This window comes from Piliocolobus tephrosceles, chromosome 8 (assembly GCF_002776525.5).
Source record: "Piliocolobus tephrosceles isolate RC106 chromosome 8, ASM277652v3, whole genome shotgun sequence".
NCBI lineage: Eukaryota > Metazoa > Chordata > Mammalia > Primates > Cercopithecidae > Piliocolobus > Piliocolobus tephrosceles.
The window spans coordinates 109,576,917-109,596,591 of NC_045441.1; the positions used below are offsets into that span (position 1 = coordinate 109,576,917).

Here is a 19,675-nt window from a genome sequence, read left to right on the forward strand (position 1 = left end):
CCATGGAGCACTGTTTGAAGATGTAGTATGCTGAATTCCCAGACATAAGCTTAAAAATAAATTCTGCTCATGAAAAGTATGCAGGGCATGTTTCTGCTTAAAAGAATGTCCTGGGAAAAAGTCTAAATTGAATTCAGAAGCTAGAGTACCATATAAAAGAGTGGCCAAGTTATAGGAGGTATTTATTTTTTATCTTTAATTAGACATTTTAACATTCAAAAAGCTAATGCATTGTGTTTGTTAGACATAAATAAATACGCAGATCATAAAAAGAAATGTTTCAGAGACATTTTATTTAAGAGTCAACAATAGTAATTAAATTAATAGTAATAAATACTGCTTGCTCCTGACACTTTACCATTGACAGGGTGCTTTCACCAGTATCCCACATGAACCTCATAGCAACTCATAGCTCATGTCTGTGAAAACTGAGGCAGAGAGTTGCCTAAAGAAGGCTCCAAAGAGGATTTTGCTTAAATTTCATTACTTTTTTCACCTGATACCTTTTTCATGGTTAATTTATAGTAGAGTCAATGTGCCTTTTGAAAGAACAGTGTCCATATCTTGTTGGAAATAGTAAAGCTTTCAAAAGAGAGCAGTTGTTATGAATCTGTCATCCTCTTACTTCCATCTTTAAAGTTTCAACAGTTCACTCTTTCCTTCTTACCATCCTTGTGTTTTCAGAATGCTATCACCAGTCAGTCGCAGTGTAACATGACTACCTATTCTGAATGGTTTGTACCCTTTCTTAGACTTCAGGAGTTGCTTTCCACTCAAGCTAGTTCAATTGTTAACTCAACAAGCATTGCTAGGCATTAGATTTAACAGCACAATGTTTATTCTTTCTTTGTATTTTATGTCTTTTTATTCACAATTAAAATCTGTATAAGTTTGCATAATTGCCATTTAAGGTTAATTTTTTCAACAAATGTAAGAACAGAAAGATACCTAATTCTTACCAAACTTTTATAATTATTTTAGCCAGTTATTCTGACCCTAGCCATATAGAGGCACACCTTGTTTTGATACACCTTATGCAGATACTGCACTTCTTATAAATTGAAGGTTTGTGGCAACCCTGCATTGAGCGTCTGTCGCACCATTTTTCCAATGGCACATGTTCACTTCATGTCTCTGACTCACATTTTGGTAATTCTTGCAATATTTCAAACCTTTTTATTATTATATCTGTTATGGTGAGCTGTGATCAGTGATCTTTGATGTTACTATTGTAGTTATTTTGGGGTGCCACAAAGCACATCCATATAAGACGGAGAACTTAATTGATAAGTGTGTGTGTTCTGGCTGCTCCATTGACCTACCCTTCTCTGGTTTCTCTCCCTCTCTTTTGGCCTTCCTGTTCCCTGAGACACAATATTGAAATTAGGCCAATTAATAACCCTATAGTGACTTGTAAGTGTTCAAGTGAAAGGAAGAGTCATATGCCTCTCACTTTAAATCAGAAGCTACAAATGATTAAGCTTAATGACGAAGGCATGTTGAAAGCTGACATAAGCCAGAAGCTAGGCCTCTTGTGCCAGTTAGCCAAGATATGAATGCGAGGGAAAAATTCTTGAAGGAAATGTAAAGTGCTACTCCAATGAACACACAAATGATAACAGAATGAAACAGCTTTATTGCTTATATGGAGAAAGTTAGAGTGGTCTGATAGAAAGTCAAACCAGCCATAACATTCCCTTAAGCCGAAGCCTAATTTAGAGCAAGGACCTAACTCTCTTTAATTTCTTCAGTTCTGTGAAGACTGAGAGAGGTGAGAAAGCTGCAGAGGAACACTTTGAAGCTAGCAGAGGTTGGTTTATTTGGTTTAATGAAAGAAGCCATCTGCATACCATAAAAGTGCAAGGTAAAGTACAAGTGTTAATGTAGAAGCTGCAGCAAATGATCAGGAAGGTCTAGCTGAGATACTTGATGAAGGTGGCTACACTTAACAACAGATTTTCAGTGTAGATGAAACAGTGTTATATTGGAGGAAGATGACGTCTAGGCCTTTCATAGCTGGAGAGAAGTCAATGCCTGTCTTCAAAGCTTAACAGGACAGGCTGACTGTCTTCTTAGGAGCTCATGCTCACATTGACATGCAACCAATCTTCAGAATTCTTTTCATTTTACGAAACTGAAGTTCTGTACCCATTAAACAACTCCCCATTTTCTTCTTCCTCCTGCCTCTGGCAGTCACCATTCTACTTTCTGTCTCTATGAATTGGAAGTCTGTGGTTGCACAGGCACAAATGTCTGTCTCTAGAAACATTTTCTAAGTAATACACTTCACTACATTTTCTCTTAGAATCACCTATATCTGTGTTAAAACCGTAAGAATCTATGTCAAAATTGTAAGAATGTAGCAGTTGTCTTGATTATAAATATATTTTCAATAGCCTTTCAAAAAACCAGAGACAAAAGAGCAGAGTGGAAATTATCTGCTTCTTACCTGAAGGCTAATGACAAAAAACGTCATCCGTGTGCACTTTAATAGAAATATGCCGAAACCCTTAATGAGGTAGGTATCATGATCAGCGTAGCTCGTTACAGAATTATTGTATTTTAGAGCTAGAAAAAAAACACAGAAATAATTTTAACTTCATTTCATAAATGAAGTGATACTGTTGTAAAATGTCTAACCAAATTAATTAACTGTGCAGTTAGGATTGCAGTCTGTTTCTTGTTTCTCAAGAATTCCCTTTCAGCAATTGTTGGTGAACAGGGTCAGATTTTCTCATACAAACTAGTTATTACTTGTGTTCTACACTATGAGTGTGTATTATAGAAAGTTTTCCTGGCTTATAATATAATTGAAGAGACTTGGAAATCTTAGCCCACGATTTCCATTTTTATAAATCTTCAAGGACTAGAGATGTATGTGAATTGGAGGTATGTGGTTTTCCTTATCTGGGAAAGTAGTTGACAATTTCTCAGAAATTGAGCATTTATCACCAGTTCTATTGTGATAGGGAATGAGGTATTGTTCATAGTAGCATCAGAAATGAAAGGAATTGGGATGAAACTTTTCTTGAATTTCTGACCCTGATGCAGTCAGGCAGTTGTTGATGAATTCCGTTTTCTTCTTGAGTCTTGTCAATGGCAGAGACCTAATTGAAGAATAGAGCTCTTGCAGGGAAAGGTCAAATCAACCACAGTAAATATTGTTGAACAGGGTTGGCAAACTGTAGCCCATGGGCTGCCTGTTTCTGTGAGACTTAATAAGCTAACATTTTTTTTAAAGCATTTTTAAATCGCTGAAAAATTTTCAAAAGAATATGTCATGATATGTGAACATTAGAAGGAATTTAATTTCAAAGTTTATAAATAAAGTTTTATTGGAATATGGCTACACTGATTTGTTTATTGTTTATGGCTATTTTTACACTAAAACAGTAAGAGTAGTTGTGACAGAGACCACATGGTACCACAAAATCTAAACTGTTTACTATTTGACCCTTTATAAAAAGAATTTGCCAGCTCCTGCTAGAAACCACTGAGAATGATGTGTTTTGGAGTACCATGGAAATTTGTGATCTTCTTTGCTTACCTAGAACTGCAGCTGTATACTACAGCTAAGAAATTCCTTAAAGAATTTCTCTACTTTTTTTTTGTTTGTTTGTTTTTGCCTCTGGGACAACCCACACTAGTCCATTCATGACTATTTTTTTTGACTTTCTTTGCTTATTTTCCAGTGGTTCCTTTTGCCAATCATGTGAACAGACCAAAACCACACAGGAAGGTCTGTGGTTTGCCTAAAGAAGCTTTGCTACAGAGGGATATGTCTGACTTGGGTACCTCCCTGTTTGTTGTACAAACCTATAGTTTGATTCTGATCATTACACTAAAGCTTTGATTCAAATGTATATAAAATGACCATCACTGTCAGGATGTAAAATGAATAAGCATATTTATTGTTGGATTCGTATTTGTAGGAAGAAAATCTTAATATTTCTTATTTTTATCAGGCATTTTAGTAACTTTAGTACTGTTTCTCATGACTCCTAATTATACATCAAGATTAATTGCTATATTTTTTTTTATTGGTTAACCTTAAACACGTAAACCCAATGTCCTTTTTTATTGTCATCTTCTGGTAGAATTAAAACATCAGTGATTAGGAGACCAAACAGCACGTCTTATAAAACTTATTTACCTCCTTTTTCCAGCTGTGATTACTTGATTTTAGTTCACTTGAAGCCCCTGTAAGAAGGGAGGGACCCTACAACCGTGTAAGAGATCTGTGCTTTGTAGCCACTGAGAACCAGGGATCCTGCCACCATTGCCACTATCCTTTTAAAGCATAACAGCAAACAGGTGTTGTGTATCCAGAAAGAGCCCTTACCTGAAGGTTTGGAGTTTGGTTAAGCAGGTCTTTTATTATGTTTTACTCATGCCTTTGGTCATAATTATGCTTTTGTGCCCAATGAGGATGATTGTTATCTGTGAAGGTAGTTGACGATTTCTCAGAACCATTCCCTTGGTTCAGCTAGTAACTAGTTTGGTTAGTGCCATGGAGAATCTGGAGCACTGGTCTGGATCATGATATTGAGTTGAGCAGCTGGATTCCCTCCTCATTTCACAGGGTAGTTCTTTTATCTGGTTAGTGCTAGATGCTCATCTGTCTTAGCTTACTTAAATTTTGAGGTCTTGGGAGTAGAGCCCAGTAATGTGAGGAGCTGGGCATACTCTCTAGGAACCTTCTGCATCCAGAGAATCCTTTTTTTCAATGCAATATTCTCACATTTTGGGATAGGCCATGAGGTAGACTTGGTGGTCAGTAAGCAAAGCCAGTGAGGATGACAAAACATGAAAAGGAAATGCTGATGCAGATGCAGGCTGGAGTGGGTGGTAAGAAGCCTGGGAGAGCAGCAAGATGAGATATCTTAGATAATGTTTGTTCTGACTTAGTAATAAGGGGAAGTTGGGATGTGACATAACCTTAAGGCATTTTGACTTAGCTCTCACATGTTGGTGAGAATTGAGACTAGAGGGAAAACCCCCTATTTTCATTTCTGAAATGCAGAAAAGTAGAGTGAACATTTGTAATCCAACCCTGGTGTTTTAAAACATGTAATAACAAAGTCAGTTATTATATAAGTTGGAAATGTGATGTAAGATATTATGATAAAGTCGTGATTTTCTGATTTAAGAGGGAAAAGTGAAGTGGGAGCCGTGCTCGTTCTCCTCCTCTGAGGAGGGTAGAGGACTGTGGACTCACGTGGCAGGCACTAGTCCAGGGAGGAAAGCCATGAAAGAGAAAGAGAGGAGAGCTGTGTCTCAGCCCCTGAGCTGCCATCTATGGAAGGCTTCACACTCTGTGTCCAGCTGTCTCAATCAAGTCCTGGAAGAAGGGTCTCCTTCAGAAGCTTTATTGCTGGCACCCAGGCCACATTGTCCTAAGAGGTGTGACACACCAGGCCATGAACCATGAACCCTCTAGTAGGCAGGTCCCCCAACAGTTTAAGTACGTTTGTGTGTGTCGGTGTGTATTTGTCTACTTATCACCAGGCTGAGTTACTGGGGGTCTGTCTAGAAAGGGACAGTGTCCCTGTAAACAGGAGGAGGCTCCCCAGAACATCAGCATCCAGCATAAACACACTGGGTCAGGATAACACATCCTGGCTCCTTTGAGGAGGGGCTGTTCCCAAGGCCCTGGCAGGATAGAAGAGGGGATGGTGGGGGCTAGAAAAGGAGTAGGTATCAGCAGGAGTTACTTGAGTTTTCTCATCTGGCTGTGATTGGTTTAGAGTCCAAGATTATTAAAGTCGGACTAAAATCTTAGGGATTTTCCAGTTCAACTTCCTCATTTTACCAGTGAAGGAACAGATACATACAGGGGTTCTAGAATTTATCCTAGATCAGAGAGGTAATGAGTGGCAGTGTTGGCTAGATTCCAAGTCTCTTGATTCAGTAATGATTCTTTCTCCAACCTGGATCATGAAGGGTTAGATTGTAGTAGGATTCTGGGATGGGATTCAGAGGTGCAGAGTGCAGTAAGTACAACCCAGTGCTGTCTCAGGAAGTTGTGGTTAGGATAGTGATCCCTAGAACAGGTGACCCAAGAAGAACTTCTGACTTAGGTGAATGTTACACGTTTTGGAGAGGACTATGATCTGATTGTTTGGGAAGGGGGCATCTAGGCGTATCAGCAAGTCTCACTTGCTGAGAGTGAGATGGAGATCGAGAAAATTCTTCAAGAGGTAGGTGGAGGGATCTAGCTGAGGGCTCTCCTGTTGAGCTTTGAAGTTACAGTCAGTGTTTATAGTCCAGGCAAATAATATCTACTGTGACATTTGGAGAACTGAAAAGTAGAGTGGGATTTAGTGGTTACTGAGTGTGCCTTGGTAGGACAGGTCCTTTTATGGTTGCAACTTTCTGCACTTGAGTTCTTATTTCTGCTTTACTGGCAAATGCCACTCTCATTTTAAGCTATCACAGTGACTAAACATCATCCCTTTCATTCTGATTCTGTTTAATTTTTTCATATGTTGGAATTGAACATAGAATATAAAAAGAATTTTTATGAATTTGAAACTGAAATGTTTGGCCCACTGTAGATTTGGTTTTATTGGAAAGAATCAACCTAGTATTTTGAAGTGATTTTTTTTTTTTTTGGCTTCCATATATATGATCACCTACTCTACACAGGCAGTATTGTATACTGGTTAAGCACAAGGATTCTGAGCTAGAGGCTACTCCAGTTGAATCCTGGCTCTGATCTTCAATAAGTTATTTATCCTCCATGCCTCAGTTCTTCATCTATAAAATGGGGATAATACCTCCCAGGGTCATTTTAAGGGTTAAATAGGTTAATACATGAATTAGAACAATGCCTGGTACACACAAAGTGCTATTTACATATTAGCTATTAATACATTCCAAGCATTGATCTAGGGCTTTTGTCAATTTATGAGTAAACCAAGGCTCAGAGAGGTTTAAAAACCTGCTTAAGATAATCTATCTAATAAGCTGCTAAGGTGTGAGTTAAATCTTCTCTGACTAAACTTGGCTTTTCTGTCTGTTAAGCCTGGCTCTTAACCCCTCTGCTGGATTTCTGAGGTATGGCAAATCACTTAACTATAAGTAGGTTGTAGGTTTTATATTTATCTACTCCATTGGCCATCGGTCTTATACTTTCTAATTTAGATATTTCATTATGTTCTCATTCTGTTAATAAAATTCATTTCCTTGAAATATCTGTCTCTGAAGAATTATAAAATATATAGCATAAAAATAAAATGTCTTAAAATAGTGGTACTCAAATAATTAGATAAGTACTTTAAAAATCCATGCTAACTACTAAATTGTGAAAAAAATAAAGTGTTATTTCATGTGATACTCGGTAATGGCAATCAGTGTTTCCACACACTTGTAAGTTTCGTGTAAATGTAGGTAGTTATTATCAGGTATTTTGAGTTTACTATTTTAAAACAATCATGACATTAATGTTCTAACCATTTGTACATCTTAATTACCAGGAAGAAATTCTATCAAATTGTTACAACTTGTGGAAAGCGTCCCAGTCTGTACCCTAGGTTAAGATAAAGAGAATTAAGGCCCAAGAAATGAGATAGGCTCATTTAGCAACAGTGACAGGTGAGGTTGATGAGAATTAACAGCTTCTGACTGTAGCAGATTGGTGGCATAATAGTCTCTGCTTATGGTAAGGAAGCACTGATTAGACGACTGAGTGAAATGGTACTTTCTTATTTATTTTATAAAATTACTGGAGATGGCTGGGCGAGGTGGCTCACGCCTGTAATCCCAGCACTTTGAGAGACTGAGGCGCGGATGGTAGGTTAGGAGTTCCAGATCAGCCTAGCCAATGTGGCGAAACCCCGTCTCTACTAAAAATACAAAAATTAGCTGGGTGTGGTGGTGCACACCTGTAGTCCCAGCTACTCTATTCACGAGGCTGAGGCAGGAGAATTGCTTGAACCCGGGAAGTGGAGGTTGCAGTGAGCCAAGATTGTGCCACTGCACTCCAGCCTGGGCGACAGAGTTGAGACTCCATCTCAAAAATAAATAAAAATAAGTAAAAAAGTAAATAAAATTATTGGAGAGACTGTTAATTGATAATAGTAATCCTAGCGTTTGTAGAATTTGTGTTGCAGACTTTTGATATTATATTGAAAATTCAAAATCGCATTTTATAGCATTGTCAACTTTATAATTTCTTGTGGAGAAACCTGTTCAGTGGAAAGGAAAGTAACAAAAGCAAAATCAAACACCCCACAACTCCAGCAAAACCATTCTAAACAATTAGTACCCCATCTTCTTCAAAGTGGTTGCAATTTGGTGGTAGTGGAGGGTGGGGGTTGGTATCTGATATAACTCTAAATTGGAAATAGTCCAACCATTCAGGTTGCTTAAAAAAAGAAGATTAAAAAATGTAAAAATTTATGTTTTGTCTTTTGGCAAGGTAAAGAATTGTATCAAGATGAAGTAGAAGTAGCCATTGTTAAATTTTATTTAAAGTGTTAGCTAGGATATACTCAAGATTGAAACAATTGGCAATGGAGGAAAAGATGGCTCAGGGTATGTGGCAATGTGACATTAAAGATTACATCAGATAGAGTGTTTCTCAATAATGACCATATGTCCTTTCCAGCTGATGTCTATTTTAGGACTTGGATAAATGAGTTGGAAGTCTTAGATATGCTATAAAGGATTGTTCTTGCATCACCTTTATTAGGTTTGTTTTCCAATTATTCAAATGTATTTCAAATGGACAAATGGATAAAATGTGCATACGTACTATCAAATGAATGGATGTAATGACAAAATTGTGACAAACATTGGGACACTGATTCCTTTCAGGTTATGCGGCTTCATGTTGAGTACTAGGCTTCATTGAGTACTAGGAAGAAATATGAATATCTTGTGTCCTTTTCACTTACAGGAATAAAATAATTTATTTTTTCTCAAATACAGTTTTAACCTAAAACCAAAATTTAGTTTTAACCTAATAATTAATACAGGAGTGAAATGGGAGTAAATAACAGTTATTTCCTGAGAGACTTTTTTTTTTAAATTTTATTTTATTATTATTATACTTTAAGTTCTAGGGTACATGTGCGTAACGTGCAGGTTTGTTACATATGTTTACTTGTGCCATGTTGGTGTGCACATTTCTAAGGAAGACTTTAGAAGACCAGGCAAAGGAGAGCAGAACCCAGCCGTTGCCGCTTGAGAGAGATAAGCAGAAGTGTGGGTGTGCTTAATGTCACATGGCAGGAGGCTTCCCCAGAACGGTTCGTCGGTCCAGGGAGCTGTTTCATTTTCTGGCTGATAGAGTTGTACTTGGAAAATACTCAATTTCCTGCTTACTGCTTCATTATGGATTATACAGGTAAAATTAAATGTTAAATATTTTTCAGTTATGTAGAATTACTTTAATATTTTGAATTTATATTTTAAAAATTACATTGATTGTGTGAGTACTTTAAAAAATATTGTGCATCAGTTTATTCCTGAGTATTGTATGAATTTGTTTTATCCAAATTGTGATTAATTTAAGATAAGAGCTTAAGGGAATTTCTGAGACATACCTTTGTTGTTTCTTCCATTTCAGTTGGATCATACTTAAATGGACTTAAAATAAACTCCAACCCATAATTAACCCACATTTCTTAGACCAGAGGATTTAAAGTACAAACATCTGAGTTCAGATTATTTCACACAGGGAATAAAATATGTACACAGTGTACAGAGTTTCTGTTATTGTGGTGGTGGTTTTGTGCTTGTGTATGGCTCTATTAGATGATGTTAATGTAATGAAGTGAACTGGAGGATTTCAGTTTTTCTCCTAAATTTTCTGAGTATAAATATGCCCAGATTTTTCTGACCTTTTCTGACCTTTCTAACATTTTCCTTTTTTAAATTGCATAGCCTTGTTTCTCAATTTCTAGTTTCACTGAATGGTAAATTGGTACATGTTTAGAAATAAGGTTAGATTAACCATGGGTAGTGGTTGCTTGATGAGTAAGTGGGCGGTTCCCTTACATCTGGTAGGGTAAAAGTGTGGGTGGGAGGTGAAGCAGTGATCAGGTAAGGACATGAGTCTTTGCCCAAAATTTGTGTAACGAATTAAGAATTATATTACCCTAAATTTTAACTTTTGGGTAATGGTGACATTGTTTGCTGACAGATTGCTTTTAAACTAAAGAATGAAGAATTGGAAGATTTTTTTTCCAGGGCAGAGAGAGGCCACTTTTCATACCCAGTGTAATACAAATTCCTGTTTGCATCCAGTTTGAACTGTACATACACAGTATCTATAAATTATACCTGTAGGTGGATCTTTGGCAAGACAGTTAATTACAGTGTGCAAATAAAAGTTTTGTGAAATTGATCACTTAAAATATAGCTTTTAGGAGCTTGCTATTTAAAGGACTTCTGTGGTAGATACTTTTTGAAGATAAAACATTTTAAAGCAATTAATTGCCCCAAAAGATTTGTTTTATAAATCTTTAGTATTCTGTTTTAGGGCTTCTCTAAAGCAGGTATACCTGTAGCTGTGTCTTGTGTGTGCATTTTGATTTTCTTTTCCTTGTTAGATTAGCATTCTAGAATTTGTGTTCCAGGGCTCTGAAGTAAAATGCACCCACCTTTTTAGAAGGTTCACTTTATGTGTGGTACTACGTTGAAGCAGGAAGGAACACATTTTAGCCATATGCAAAGAAATCAAATTTGTAAAATCCTACCACAGAGCTTTACTATGAGTATGCTTTTAGTTATAGATTTGTTCCTCTTCCCACAAAGAACACCATCACTGATGAATTCTTTCGTTTTCTATAGTTTGTATATTGCCATTAAAACATTTCTTTGTTGTTCTTAATACTCTGTATATGTATAATTGATAGTTTAAGATGTACAGCTTTAACATTCTAAATAGACATCAAGAGAATACTAAGAAACTAAGAACTTTAGTGTGAACAAACAAAGGTGGCTTTAAAGAAATTCACAGATATGACACTTTCAAATTTAGTTGTGTGTACTGTAGAGAAAAATTATGGTTTAAGTTCTCACCACATTAATAAATACATTAATTAAATTACCTGTCTGATGTGGTGGGAAGCTCTTTTGAATGTTGTCTTTCATAGTGATTTTTATAAACATTTACACATTTATTGCAAAGATAGCTATATTTAGTCTATTAAACTTTGAAGAGAACAACTCATGTTTTCAGTTCATGGCAGAGTGATTTTTTTTTTTTTTTTTGTATTAGAAAAGAGAATTTATTTTGCTTTCAGCACAATCACTTTTGTACTAACGGCATCATCATAACACTGAAGGGGATATCTTTCAAAACTGATGTTTGATGATTCAAGAATAGATTTATTATTAAAAAATTTTAAAGGGCCCCAAAACACTTCTTTTCAAGGCCTTTGCATGAAACACTCTTCCTTCCATGTGGTTTTCATGCTAACCATGTGGTTTTTTCAGCTCTTGTTGAAATGTCACCTTTCTAGAGTGGCCTTTCCTAACAGGCCACCTAAAATCACCTTCTCATTCAATTACTCCTTATCCTGTAATTCCTCTTTATCTTTGTTCATCACACATGCTATCACTTGACATGTCACGTGTTCCTCTGTCTCACTCACTAAGATATAAGCTTCATAGGGGAGGGACTTTCTTCATGGCTGATGCCTAGAGTGTAGAACAGTAAGCTCCCAGAAAACAGTTGTTGAGTGAATGCATGATAGGCTTTCCTTTAAAAGTGACTATTGACTGACTTTAAGATTTTTGCTATAATTGTTCTTTGTCAATAGCATTCTCATTTAATGATTATTATTTTGACCACTAAACTATTTTGAATGTTATCCTTCCTTTCATTGCTAACTTTATCTAGAAATTAACAGCACTGTCTTTACTGTGAAGGAAGAACAAGGTTGCAGGCAGGGATATTCAGACAGAGTGGATAAGCCAAAGATCACTTTGGGTTTGGATTGTATTATATGACTTTCTTTTTGGAGAGGAAGGGATAGTGAGGGACATCAGATCAGTTTTATTCATCCTTCATTTTTCTTCATTACGTTTTCTTTAGGCAACACATTTAACTTTGTGTTCCTTCTCTGAGGTGACTAGAGAAGAGAACTGGAATGAACTAAACTTTTGGAATCATTTTGGTTAAAGATGGATCTTCAGCAATGTGGATCCAAACCTTCTAAAGTGTTTAGAAACGCCTCAGGCCTCCACGTAACAGAAATCTTCATAGGAGTCAGAGGGTGTGATTTGTGTCCGGTTTTCCTGGCAAGTGAGATGCCTAATGTTTTTAGCATACTGATCCTGTTGCAGTTGTCTCAAAAGTAGACTTAAAACAATTACAGCCTTTAACTCTTAGAAGCCTGTGCCAAGAAGTAAATATAGGCCCTCAGAAAAATGCATTTTCATACACATATATATACACCCTCCCTTGTATGAACCAACAAAAGGAGCAACATAAATGAGTCGACAAAGCAGTTATTAAATGTAGACTATGGCCTCTGTTTGAAAATATCTCTAACCCAGGGACCATTTTCTCATTCTCTTTTCCCTCTTGCCTTTCTGATGGCCACATCCATCTACTATTTGAGTGACTATTTATGTGACAACATCTCATATGCAATTTAAAATTGACCTTATATAAGACATCTGTCTTTAAGGTTCCACCCTTTTGAACTGTATTACCCTTTCCCACTTCCTACAGTTACATTTCAACACCATTATTGATATTCCCTCTTGGTTGTTGACATGACTATTTTTGGAGGTATACATTTTTATTAATTCCTGCAATTTTCTGTGATTTTTTTTTTTCTTCTTCTCTGATGACCTTTCACTTTTAAGGATTTTTTTTCCTTCACATTTTGAGTTGGTTTCTGTTTTCCCTTCATTTCAGTTAAATCCTTAAATATAATTTTGCCAATTATTTATTCATTGTTCAAGAGGCATTATCGTAGTGCGGTTAAGAGCATTGGATCCAGACTCCTGAGTTTGAAGCCCAGTATATCATTCACTACCTGTGTGACCTCGACAAAGTAATCAACCATCTGTCAAATGTGGATAAAAGTGGTATCTACCTTGTAGGGTTATTATGAAGATTATACATGTAAAGGACCCAGGATAGTGCCTGGCACATAGTAAACACTCAGTATTAGCTAATTGTTATTCTTTCCTGCAACAGATGATTTGTTCTTTATCTAATGTAGCATCATCACATGTTGTTCTTAATGGCTCAGCATTTTTAGTAAGCTAAAGATCAAGTTACCTTGAATAAACTGTGGTACATTCATGCAATGGAATCTTATGCAGTCATTAAAAGGATGAGGTAGATCCTACATATACTGACCAGAAAAAGTACTAATGATATTTTTAGATATTAAAGTAATATGTGGTTCCACTTTCATAGCAGAATATATTTAAAAACTGTATTGAGAGGAAGACATGTCTTTGTGAATACAAGAAATTAATTAGAAAAGGTATATACCTTGGATGAATGGGTGGAGAGGAGACTTGAACTATTGAACTTTCTACTGTATATGATTTTAAAAGTGTGGGATTGTGGGGTTACGTATATATGTATATATATTTATTTTTTGTGCATTTCAGTATTTTGAAAACATAAGAAAACTTTTTTTTGGGGGGGCTTGTATTGGATAGCTAATGAAAGTTCATATGGTTCTAGTACTTTTTCTTTAAAAACAGATTTATAAGAATATGGTAAAGAAGGAAGACATTTTTTTGTTCCAGTGAGTCAAGAGAAAAAATATTTTCAATTATTTCTTTGTGTAGGTAGATCAAAAAGAAATGTGTTGGTCACAAATGCTTACTCATACAGAGGTACACAGAGGTGTGTGCACACAGCCTTAAAATGACTGAGTTGCTCTGGAAAATGACAGAAATTCATGTAAGTCACGATGAAAAAATAGGAAAAATACATGTATGTAAATATATTCCTAGAGCAGCGTTTTTCACATTTGAATAATAGTTGCAAGATAGCTAGTAATGGAATTGCCTACATTTGAGTACTCACTGTGTGCCAAGCAGTGTTCTAAGTACTTAAGATTACTATTTTACTGTTACATTTGTATGTATTTATGTGCTTAGAATATATGTGTAATAGTATACATATTTTCACATACTTGTGATTGAGTATACAATCCTTGATCTGTCAATCTACCATAAGCTTCGAGAAAATAACAATGAACTCTTCCGTAATTACTTCTAAAGGCAGATAATTTTTCTCACTTCTGATATTCTTAATTCCCTTGAAAAGTTCTTTCTATATGCTGTGTAAAACCAAGAAGCCTGATATGCATGATGTCTTTGTGGTTAATTGCTCTAAAGCCAGTATTTTAATTTCTTTGAGTCCTCTTTTACTGCCTGGTATCTTGGGATGAAGAGCTGCGCAGGAGGGGAATATATACGTGGCTCTCGGTCTTGTGCATTTTGTGACAAAGGAATTCCCCTTTCAATCACGCTGCTCTCCTGGAGCCCCTGGAGCCTCTGGCTCAAGCGGCGCAGTCAGTCTGTGCAGTGTCCCTGACGTCATCTAGCGTATGCATAAGCCCTGCTATTGTCTTACTGCTACAGCAGGGCTGGGGATTGCAGTATCCGCTGTTGCTGCTGCTCCCAGTCCTGCCTCTGCTGCTACCTAGTCCAGCCTCACTGCATCCCAGAAGAGCCACGTCGGCCTTCATTTGCCTAGTGGATTTTCAAAAGCAGCTCTTCGGTTTTTGGTGCTGTTAAGAGACCTTGCATTTCAATCACACGGGAGAAAACTGAAGCTCGTAAGAGGAGAATCTGGCAGCTGGACACAGCTTGGACTGCATTGTCTGGCTTCATGACCCCTGCTGTGTAGCCGGCTCATCTCTTCACTCTCACATGTACACTCTCCTCGCTTTTCTTTCTTTTTTCCCCCCCTTTTCTTTCTTCTTCTAATTTTTAAAAAGCAGCCTCTGGAGCCAGCCATGTTTGGCACTGAATCGTCATGTAAGTAAATGGATCCCACTTCTCTGCTATTTAGAAATCTGCTTGCTGTCATGGTTTCATTGGCTTAGAGTTCATATCACTTCGCCTTAGGTCATTAACAACCTTTGTATTTTGGCTCTAATTACAAAGGAATTGGTCTCAGGGAAGGAACTCCCCTTAAGTGGGTTATTCATCCTTAAGGCCAGGGATGTCAATGTGTCAAAACCAGGCCTCTTAAGAGGGAGGTAGGAAGACCAGAATCCATACAGCCACCCTAGAATGTGTTAATTGATGGGATCAGGCCTGTCACTGATCTATTGTTGCAGGCTCCATAATGGTGCTTAAACCTTAAAATAGATACTGGGAGGATCTGAGATGATAGTGTTTATTAGAAAGGAAAGAAAGGCTTAAATTTTTCATCTAAAGAGATAAATAGTATCATTATATACTCTTCTTCCATATTTTTACAAAAACATATAGACATTATATGTAGATTCAAAATGAATAAGAAATAGCTTTATTTTTAAGGATGGATTTTTTTTTTTTTTTTTTTTCCCACAGTGGCTTCAATTTTGATATGCTGGCTAGCATCACAGCCCAGCAGGATCATATCTTTTTAAAAACTTATACAATGAAATTGCTTTTGTGCAGAGAAGGCCCTGCACAGTGGGCTAGGCAGGACAGTAGTTGTAGATGGCTACAATTGATATTTTAAAAATTATAACCAACCTATGTGAGGAATATTTAATGTTGGGCATAGAAATATAACATCAATGCAGTTTTACAGGCTCTGCAGAATATTTTGTCATCGTCTGTTAGCAAAGATGACAGTTAAGAATTTCTAAAAGAGATAAGAATTTCTAAAGAGACTTTCAACCTGCTGGCTAGAGCATTAAATATTGGCAAGGCACTATCTTTGCCAGGGAGAAGGGGTTTAGGGCAGGAATTTAGGGAACCGATTTCTTATGAACTTGTAGTTTGACCTTTGTTTTCTGATCACAGGTGATCAGTGTGACTATTTGTGCATAGCTGATTATTGCAGAATAGTAGTGTTTCAAGAGAGCTAATAGTCCTCAGTTCTTTTGTTTCTTAATTGGCTTTTTAAAAGGGTTACTTTTGTTTCACTGTAGAAGCTTCTCATCTCAGACTACCACATTGCCTAATCAAAATCATGTTAGAATAATAGTGACACCTAATATCCCATTCAGCCTGTGATAGTATTACTCCCTAATAATTTAGGCATATTTTTTTAATTCGCTTAATGGTACATTTACAATTGGTTATCTAAGAAATAGAAATAGATCACAAAGTGTCAAAGACCATCCGGTTTCATTTCAGTCATGGGATTTTGTTTATGTGGGAGCCTAGGTATGGGCAGAAATATTTATATACTAAAGGAAAATTAGACCTGTTACTTGGTTTAGCCAAAAATGGAAGTTAAAACTCAGTGCAGAAGTCTTTGGTTCTTGGACTAGGGACTCTAACATTGTCTGCTCAGTGTTACCAAGCAGACACATAGCCTTTCCCCATCATCAAACCTGATCTTTTGATAATATCACCTATGTGCCGTATGGTATGTGTGAAAACTGCTGGTTGCTTGTGGTCTCCATAGCTACCAGATTACTGAAGAGAATAAAATACCGTTCAGAAGACAGAATATTATCATGAAGGTTTTTAACATTTTTTGTCTTTTGTGAGTGTTAAGCTCTGTTTCTTGCTTATAATTTGAGGACCATAGGTAGATTCATACTGTCAGTGGATATTGTGTTGAAAATGAATTGCCTTCTTTGGCACGTGTATACCTATGTAACAAACCTGCACATTCTGCACATGTAGAACTTAAAGTATAATAATAATAAAAAAAAGAAGATACCCTAAGTCTGCATTCAGTGTTAGGACAAGTGTATTTTCTTTGTGTTCTGAGACATAGCTTTCTAGGCCTTTGATTTCAACCTTTTGGAGGCTATTTTTTAGGTTTGAAACTATATTTAGCATATTCAGGAAAATAGTCACATTTGAAATTCCAATTAGTTCAAAAGGGATCTCCCAAACCATCTAGAGTATTCTTACTAAGTTATCATAAGAAATACTTGTTTAACTATCTATTCTGTATACAGTGCTGTGGTAGATCCTGGAAAGAGTTAATTTTTTTCTAACTTATTCTGATTTTCATGATTCTTATCCTTGATTATGGTTGCAGCGCCTTGCTTATATAGGATGCTTTTACTTTTTAAATTGAGGTATGATTTACATGCAGTAAAATGCTTAAGTCTAAGTGTGCAGCTCAGTGAATTTTTGCCCATGTTTATACCCGTAGAATGCTACTCAGATCAAAATACAGAACATTTCCATTTCCCCTGGAAGTTCTCTTGTGGTCTTTCCCAGTCAATGTTATTTCCCCTCTTCATGAAAAGGTACTCACTATTCTGACTTCTGATGCCATAGATTCAAGTTGTAAGTGCCTCTTTTAAACTTTCTTTATCTCCCCCTTGCTCTTTGCCTATAAGAGAAGGACATGTCTTCATTTTCAAATATTGTATTGATTAAGTTGATTTTATGTTTCAGATCTTTGAGTGCAGGAATTTGCAGTAGCCTGGATGTCACATTATAACACATTCTGTCTTACTGAAATAATACTGTTTTAAATACTTGCACCCTCCCTAACCAAAAAAACGACACACAAAAAAGCCTTTAAAAATACCAAAACATTTATGTTGAAGAGTAAACCCTAGTTCTTCAAAGTTAAAGACTTACAGAACTATGACAATAGAATTAATAAATGGTGTTTTATGCCTGATACTGCTTTAGTTCAATATCTCCAAAGATACTAGTCTCATCTCTTTGACTTAGTGAATCTGAATCTCCCACGGTTGTGTAGATTGGTCACAGTCAATCTATTCTGGGCTCACTTTGAAATGGGTGTTCTATAGTACGTGTACACTGATCATCACAAAGCAGGAAGTATAGCTTCTGTAACTCTGTTTATTACCATCTTGATGTATTTCGCTGAGCTTTTCCTTTGCTAAAATTTCCCATGTCTAACAATGGGAATAGTATGTCTCCTCTTTAACTGCTTTGAAGAAATACAATTTTAGTTTCTGTGGTCAGAATAATTTAGGTGTAAGAAGAAAGTACTATCAAGTTTTGTTGAGGAGGGTGATAATTAAAATGCATATTTAGGGTTCTTAATTTGATTTAATTTTATACGTATATATATATTGTGTGTGTGTGTGTGAGACGAAGTCTCACTCTGTTGCTTTGTTGCCCAGGCTGGAGTGCAGTGGCACATTCTTGGCTCACTGCAACCTCCACCTCCTGGGTTCAAGCGATTCTCCTGCCTCAGCCTCCTGAGTAGCTGGGACTACAGGCATGTGCCACCATGCCCGGCTAATTTTTGTATTTTTGTTTAGTAGAGATGCGGTTTCGCCATGTTGGCCAGGCTGGTCCCGAACCCTTGACCACAAGTGATCCGCCCATCTCAGCCTCCCAAAGTGCTGGGATTACAGGCGTGAGCCACTGCACCTGGCCGATTTAATGATATATTTTAAAATAAATTTATTATTTTCTCTTAAAATTTTATAAGAGGAGAAAATATTTTTAGGGAGAGAGGGAGAAAAAGTTTCATCCTTTCTTTTTGTGGAGTAAATGGTTTTGAGGAAAACTGATTTTGCACTGCTGACATTTGGTTACATCCTCCTTGATAAAGCCAGTTATTCTTCAAAGAGTGGGTACTTTAAGTATGATGAATTATTTAATTAGCATTTATTGGGCTCAGTCCTCCTCTTGTCTCCCCTCCCATGTTTTGCTTTTTCAGTTCTCAAGGGTACCGCTTAAGATGTACTGTGGTGGGAATTGTGCCCTAGTCTAACACATTAATGCGTCTTCCAAAGCACCTACCTTATTAGTCCAGTGAAGAGAGCAACACCTTACCTCCTGAGAAACAGAGTGCCCCTGGAGCAAATAGAATTATTTTATCCTCTTCCAAAATTTTTTGTATAGTTATAATAATTAAAAAGACCATCTGTGGATGGAGAAAATAAATCACCAAAGAACCAACAAAGCTTTAATAGGATCCCCCCACCTGAACTTAGTGGAGATGAGAAACTAGTGGATGGGTGTGTCAGGGGGGTCAGGAGTCCTTTTTAGCTCTGGTGTGGCTGGTCCACACATATTCCCTGCCATTCCTTGGATATTTACATCACCTGGGGTAGGCAGCCAGCTGTTGGACAGGATTTGGGATACAGTTTGATACGCCATGTGATTTGTCTTTGATGGGCACCAAAAGTTCAGTTGTTGCTTTTTGTTTTCATTACTGATGAGTGCATTAAGTTGAAAATGACAGCTTCTCAGTTTTAATAGGGAGTGTGGTACCATGTTACCAAGAACTAGATAATTTTCTCAAATTTTGAGCCATTGTGTGAGAGGTAGTCAAATGAATAATACTCTAGCAATATTAAATCACCAAGATACTGTAGTTCAACAGACATCTCTTTGATAAAGAAACAAGTGAGTTGTACTCTTTTATGTGCATCTCAGGCCATTCTTGGTAACTGGTCACATGTGAGATTAAACTTGGGCCTATTGTTTTGGTGTGTAATTTCTGTGAATTGGCTGAGATTTGAATAGTAACTATGGTCATTCAAAAATGGCTGTTCACATCTAGACCATTTTTCAAAATAAACATCTAATTATTATTAAATCATTATGTCAGAGACTGCTGTTT

The 19,675-nt window shown here is 36.7% G+C and overlaps 1 protein-coding gene across 13 annotated transcripts in view; it reads left to right on the plus strand.

Moving 5' to 3' along the window:
• The window catches only part of ST7 (suppression of tumorigenicity 7), a 280,691-nt gene that overhangs the window by 51,895 nt on the left and 209,121 nt on the right, over nt 1–19,675 (plus strand). For 3 of the 13 annotated variants that reach the window (XM_023228195.2, XM_031936068.1, XM_023228196.2), the window contains one exon: nt 9,140–9,352. The exons of 8 other annotated variants lie outside the window; for them this stretch is intronic. In XM_023228195.2, the coding sequence (XP_023083963.1) occupies nt 9,340–9,352 (13 nt within the window). In that variant the 5' untranslated portion in view covers nt 9,140–9,339. Of the gene's footprint in view, nt 1–9,139; nt 9,353–14,558; nt 14,974–19,675 lie in introns of those variants that run through there. 2 more of the 13 variants (XM_026454311.2, XM_023228200.2) reach the window with 1 other exon arrangement.